A 6,789-nucleotide genomic window follows, 5' to 3' on the forward strand; every position below is an offset into this window, starting at 1 on the left:
CCCCTTTTACAATTGAGGAGACGGACAGAGAGGTCAAGGGACTTGCCCAGTCACCCAATTTATGTCTCAGTCTGAATTTGAACTCATCTTCCAGACTCTAGTACCAGAGTTCTATTCCCTGTGTGTGTAGTTGCCTCTTCTTCTTCTCTCTTTTTTTTTTAAATTCTTACTTTCTGTCTTACTATCAATTCTATGACAGTAAGATAGAAGAGTGATAAGGGCTAGGCAATGGGAGTTAAGTGACTTGCTCAAGGTTACACATCTAGGAAGTGTCTGAGGCTACATTTGAACCCAGGATGTCCCATCTCCAGGCCTGGCGCTCTATTCACTGAGCTGCCTCTTCTTGACCCTTAGGTCAGTTTTATCTGCTCTACCCTTAAATCTTAAAAGCCTGTAAGGCACAAAGCCAAACACCCACTGACTTTTTTTTTAATTCTTTTTTTTTTTTTAACCCTTACCTTCCATCTTGGATTCAATACTGTGTATTGGCTCAAAGGCAGAAGAGTAGTAAGGGCTAGGCAATGGGGGTTAAGGGACTTGCCCAGGGTCACACAGCTGGAAAGTGTCTGAGGCCAGATTTAAACCTAGGACCTCCCATCTCTAGGTCTGCACCCACTGCCTTTTTTAAAAGAAGCTAAAAAAAAAAGTTAATTAGCATCATCTGATGGGAATTGCTTGATGGTTGGCACTTCTGCAGAACAGAGGAAGCTACAGATACATAGACACGTATGAGTGCATATATGGGCATGCATACATGCCTATAGATACCCAAGATTGGACTACATTGATATATACGCGTGTGTGTTTACATGTGTGAATCAGTTAGGTAGCACAGTGGGTAGAACACCAGACCTGGAATTAGGAAGAGCTGAGCTTAACTTTAACCTCAGATACTTACTAGCTGCTTGCCTCGATTTCCTTTTCTGCAAAATTGAGATAATGACTACATCCAACTCCCAGAATTGTTATGGCATTTAAAGGAAATGTATCAAAAAGATAGTTTTTCTCCCCACTTCCTATCAGCTTTTGGACTTTCAGGGGCTATCATGTCTTCCTTCCTTTGCTAAGAAACTTATCGTTGGGGAAATGTGCTGCCAGACTGAACCTCCCTAGTACTCCTACCCCATCAGTACTCTGGCCTTTTGATTGGACCTTCCCAAGGAAACCAGGACCGTGGGCTCCAGGGCTTCAGGTCTGTTTTTCTCATTTCCCACCAGTTACACTGTTTCTGGACTTCTCTGAAATTCTCCAACATGCCCCAGAACTGTATACTGACCCCCACCCCATTTTCAGTTCCTTTTGTATAGAATCTTCCCCCATTAGACTGTAAACTCTTGAGGGCAGGGATTGCTTTTTTAGTTGTAGCCTCAGCACCTAGCAAGTGTTACATAAATGTCAGCTCTTATTCTACATAAGATTTTACACAGCTTTCTTTAAGGCAAATAGCAAAAAGAATCCACTGAGGCTAATCAGACACTTTGCTTATTTGGGAGGTTGAGTAATAGGGTCAGACTGTCAGGTGATTTGAGGGGGGCCTGGGAGAGCACATTTTAGCTTTGGAGTAACCTTGGTGTCCCCCGAGATGAGATGTGTTGTGGGTAGAAAGGTTTCCCCAAATGTCTAAGTGACCTCACATGGAGGCTTCCATTTGAAAAGGGTTGGGCTGATTTTATTTCTTTAATTTATAAGAGAGAGAGGGGATGCTAGTTTCCCTAAACTTGCAGGAAATAGGTTTTGCCCATTTGTTCCACAATTTTCCCCTTTGATTCTCCACTAGAAATATCAGATCTGAACTACTCAATGGTCTACAACCTACTGATTTTTATTCGTTTTTAATTCAGGTGAAATGAGGGTTGGGGTGGGAGGGAGGACACTACTATAGCCTGGAGTAAGAAGAACCTATATACATGCTAGGGCCTCACACCACAAATTTATTCTTGGTGAAAGAGTTGCTCTTGGTGGCTGTGTCTGCATGAGCCTGGTAGCCAATAATGACCTTCGGAGAGAGCCCCAGCCTCTCCTTGTAGACACGTCTAGGAGACACAGGAAATAGAGGGTTTCTCCATATGTCCCCAGTATTTCCCTCCCTCCAGTTCCAGCATTCTCTGTTCCTCTCCCCCTACACCCAATCCTCCCGGCTGGAAAGCTTTTCCTCCTCCACCCCCACTTACCCAATAAAGGTGACAGCTGGCTGGTTCTCAGCCTCACTGGTCCAGATGGCTATCTTGTCCCCCTTGGTGCGAACATTGAGCACAGCCCCACACACTTCCTCACTGTACTCCTCAAAGGCCTCCCCAATCAGACAAAGAAGCTGGCCCCAGGAAAGAAGAACGAAGTGCTTAGTCCTGGTGCTGACTAGCAGAGACCAGAGCTGCCATCTTTGAGGCAGGCAAACCCTGGGACTAAAATCCTTCTCTGAAGTCAGACCCTTGACCCATCCCCTCCTAAAAGCGATGGATATTCCTACAGAATTCCTGTAGAGAGAATTCCTACCCCAGTTGAGAGGTAGTGAGTAGATATGGACCAAATCCCCTCATTACAAAGAAAAGGATGGATAGTATCTGTTTAAAAGTCACAGTTTGGGGTTGGTGGTTGGTGGTGGTTGTTTTGTTTTTGTTTTTTGTTTTGAGTGATTTGAGTCCTGACTTTAAATTTAGCATTCCAGGTTAGGCTGGACCACATCCCATTATCTATCTGTATGGACTGTGGATATAGCCTCGGTGGAGATGGCTGCAGCCTGGGGAACCTGTAAGGGGTACCTTCTCTCCTTGCTCCACCACCCCAACCCCCATACTAACCGTCTCTAGCCAGAGCCGATCCAGGTTGCTTTGACGATGTTGCTTGGCCAGGCTGACCAGCCATCGGCCACCATGTTTGTTCCTGTTATCTTCCCACATTGGCTCGATGCCATCCTGCCAATGGGGGTCAGGGGACAGGGAAGATAACATTGTTTATCCCAACTTGGGCTAATAGCAGCCTCCTTCCTACTAGGAATCAGAGACACCTGCTACCACTTAGCTCCCCATGATAGAGAAGATTCTCCCTTGCATCCTAAAAAGGCAAAATTCCCCCACCCATCCCAGACTTGGTATTCTCCAGTAGGGAAAAACTGAGGGGAATAATGTCTCTCTAGGGCCATTGGGATGAACCATCCCCAAAATATCTCTACGTCCACCCCCAGCTCTCATCCCTTTCCCCAAGGAAAGGGAAACTAGGCTTAACTGAGCCTTAACATCCAGGTTTGTAGGATTTAGAGCTAAAAGGAACCTTTAAGGACCTAATTTAGTCCCTCATTTCATAGGTAAGAAAACTGAAGCCCAGGAAGGAGGAGGAATTTACCCATGGTCACCCAGCAAGTTAATGTCAAAGTCAGGAATTTCAACTTGGGCTTTCTGAAGTCAAATGGAGCATTCTTTCCACTGCACCACAATGCAACAAGATGATGCTAATTCCTCCAGGAGGTTTCTCCCTGCCTGACTTCCCACCCACCCATCCAATCTCCCTCAGGTGCTTGGTAGGATGGGGAATATTACCTTGAAAAGGGCATAGTCACAGCCTGAGGACAGTTTGCTGGCCAGTTTGATATGGCTATGGATCCTGGGAAAAGAAATTCAAGTCTCATATTGTTTTAGACCTAGAAGGGACCACAGAGTCCAACTCCCTCATTTTATAAGTGGGGAAACTGAAGCCTAGAGAGATACCATAACACCCTCGGCGCTGGGAGTCTATGCTGTATAGAAACCATTTTGTATGTTAACCTGGTAGAAGGCCCAGAAGAAAAGTCAAGTCCCAAAGCAGAGCCCCAAGTACCAGATGGATGGGAGAACCCCAAGGGCAAGAGTTTAGGGCTAAAGCCCTCAAAGGGATCACAGGCAATACAGCTGTAAAGGACCATGGAGCCTCTCCATTCTGGGCCCCCTGATTTAACAGAGAAAGCATAGATACTCCCTGCCACAGGGGCACCTCAGAGATCTAGTTCTGGTCACAAGTCAACCTTGAAAGGGTTTGACTTTTTAGTCTGGTGTGGCACAGTGGTTTCTTGAAGTGGCCTACCATGACATCCATTAAAAGAAAAGAGGCCTTCTGGCTCTTTTCCTTCAAATCTGTCACAAGTGGTCACCAGACTTTCTGGCTAAAGGAAATGGGGTATCACTCTTTCCCCATCCCAAGGTTGCTCCTATATGGAGCAGGAACTCAATTAGTTGAGCTTGTACCTAGACCCCTGGCTGATATTTCTGCTTTGGTTTTTTATTCTGAGTAGATTACTGAGCAATCAGTCTAGAGGTGGAGAGGCTTGGAGCGGACCTTGGGAATTGAGAGATCTGAAGGTCCTGGGTCCATTAGGTGAAACAAGGGGAAGGGGTGGCATTTCTTCATTGGTGTCCCTATGGTTGTTCAGTATTAGATGTGTGGGCTTGTCCAGGATCAAAAACCACTTCGGAGCCAACAGAGGCTAAAGTACTGCTCACTTTCATTTCCACTAAGGGGCCCATCTGCTCGGGACCCACAAAGGCAAGGAATGTCAGCAAATGCCATCCAGCCCACGTAACACATTTTCCAGCATCACCAAGGGAAAAAGCAACAGAACCAAGAATCACAATAAGACATTTTGACTCTAAATCTAGAGTTCTTTCCACCAATCTTTAAGGAAAATCTAGAGCGAGGCAAGACTAGAAGGGATCTTCTTCCCCAGTAACCAAAAGAGATCTTTTCATTCACGTGTATACTAGACTCTAAATTTTAGAGTCTAAAGGTATGAAATGCTTTTTCTTCACAGCTGTTCTGGGAAGGAGGTAGGAGAGTCAATATTGTCTCCATTTTACAGATGGGGTTAAATGCTAGCTCTGCCATTGACTCACCATGTCACCATAGTCAGGACACTTCACTATGTTAATAGTGAAAGTTACTATGCTAACAATAATTATCTGGCTCAGCCAAGCTCAGAGAGCTTGTGGATATTGGAACGAAGACCAGTACTGTCTTTCTGTTTCCCCAGATGGCCTCCCATCATTGATAAACAGGCTTAGCAGAGACAAGATAGCTGTCTTCAAAGATTTGAAGGGAGGCTCTCTTGTGAAAGAAGGATTAAACTTGCTCTGGTTGGCCCTAGAGGGCAGAAAGCAGAGCAATGAGGAGGGAACTAGATTCTGCCTGGAAGTTAGGTGAAATTTCCTAATAATCAGAGCTGTCCTGAAGTAGAAAATGTGACTGATGCCTCAGGAGGGAGTTTTCAGAGAAGATCTTGAAGGAGATTGATGAAAGACCACTTAGGGATGTTGTAGGAAGGAATCCCGTTTAACTGCAGGTTACCATCTGAGGTCACATTAGCAACAAGGACTCATCTTTGTTCAAGGCTCACATAAGCCAAATGGAGTCTAAGTCTTAGACCTGGGGACCCCATTCCTACATAGAGGCTTCCTGGTCAGACTAGTCAGCCAGATACACACATTATGAAAAGAGAGATTATTCAAATGGCCAGCTGGGTTGTGCTATTGGGTGGGATCTTTACGATGGTACTGGTCATAGGCAGAAATTAGAGAAGTCTTGCCAGGAGGACATAGGATTCCTATCCACTAAAGGAAAAGGAAAAGGAAAACCCAGGTATCTTAGCAGAGTGAAAGACTCCAGAGAAGAAAGAGGTTCTTTTTTTTTGTTATTTTTTTTAGGGAAGAGAAAGAGGGTTAGACAGAGCTGTCCCTCCTCTCCTGATGGAGTTTGGTAACTGAGTTTAGCTTAGCTTGGGCAATAGGGAGCTAATGAAAAATTTTTCTAAGTAGAAAAGTGTACTTCATATCCACAACCCACCCCCTTCTTCTCTCCCTGGGCCCAGCTGAAGCTCCTTCCCACAGTCCTCCAACATACCCCAGATACTCACGCCCAGAAGTCCTCCACAGTCTCAAACTTGGTAACTAGATGAAGATTGTCTTGCCAAGCTCTATTCCTGTCATTCTTGAAGAACCATAAGGCCCACCTGGAGGGGGTGGGGAAAGGGAAGGAAGACAGAAAGAAAGCAAAACAGTGAAATTCAGTAATGCAGAATTGGTCAAATATAATGGGAAAAATTTGTATAAAGGTTTGGGAATCCAAAGACCCGGGTTCAAATTCTAGCTCTAATACTGACTCAGTATGGAACTAAGCAAATAACTTTACTTCTCAAGAACCTCAGGTTCCTATTCTTTAAAATAAAAAGGTTGAGTTAGAGGATCCAAAGGCCTTCTAAACCCAAAGGGAAGGAAAGGACTTTACTAATAAACTGAGGCAGATACACAGAGGCAGTCCCTGACAGTACCTGTTCTCCAAAGGATGCTTCTCCAGTCCTTCCCCAAGAGGTAACTTCTTCCCCTTTGGGGACTCCTCCAGCACTTGGGTTTCAGTCTGTACATCTTCCACCTGGCCAGAAGAGGGAGAGAAGGCAGAGATGGGGATATGGAGAGTCAAGATCCATGATGGGCTCCCTTTCCCTCCCCCATCTCTCTCAGCACAAAGCCCTTGCCAGGTTGGTGGCCAGAGTTAAAACAAGGTGGGGATATGAAAGATGCGTAAGAAGGGGGGAGTGTCAGACTCACGGTTGGAGCAGCTGTAGCCATGCTTAGCCTAAGACCTCTGCCCAGGGGGCTCCTTTTATCCTCTGATAAAAGGGCATGGCTCTTAAAGGAGCAGTCACCATCTCCTGCCTCACTTCTACAGTTGAGGGAAGGAGTGTTTCAGGCTGAATTGATCCCACAGCCCTATCTTCCTTTCTTTTTCCCTACCTCTAGGTACTGGAAGGGTTTCCAGGGCAGCTTAGCT

The 6,789-nt window shown here is 45.5% G+C and overlaps 1 protein-coding gene across 1 annotated transcript; it reads right to left on the reverse strand.

Annotated features, from left to right (window-relative positions):
• Positions 1–1,918: 1,918 nt before the first annotated feature.
• Positions 1,919–6,587, reverse strand: EIF4E1B (eukaryotic translation initiation factor 4E family member 1B). The gene is made up of 7 exons (XM_044661635.1): positions 6,567–6,587; positions 6,290–6,390; positions 5,876–5,971; positions 3,534–3,597; positions 2,799–2,912; positions 2,172–2,311; positions 1,919–2,033 (listed from the first exon to the last, which is right to left on the reverse strand). Exons 1-7 carry the CDS (start codon positions 6,585–6,587, stop codon positions 1,919–1,921), a joined length of 651 nt encoding a protein of 216 aa, XP_044517570.1.
• Between the last annotated feature and the right edge of the window lie 202 nt (positions 6,588–6,789).

Source organism: Gracilinanus agilis, chromosome 2 (assembly GCF_016433145.1).
Source record: "Gracilinanus agilis isolate LMUSP501 chromosome 2, AgileGrace, whole genome shotgun sequence".
NCBI lineage: Eukaryota > Metazoa > Chordata > Mammalia > Didelphimorphia > Didelphidae > Gracilinanus > Gracilinanus agilis.

Coding starts and splice junctions, on each gene's coding strand:
- EIF4E1B (XM_044661635.1), bottom strand. CDS start 6,587: ATGGCTACAGCTGCTCCAACC. Junction 3,598..5,875: donor ACTGTGGAGGACTTCTGGGC/GTGAGTATCTGG, acceptor TTCTTTTCCCAG/GATCCATAGCCATATCAAAC. Junction 2,034..2,171: donor CCAGCTGTCACCTTTATTGG/GTAAGTGGGGGT, acceptor TGTGTCTCCTAG/ACGTGTCTACAAGGAGAGGC.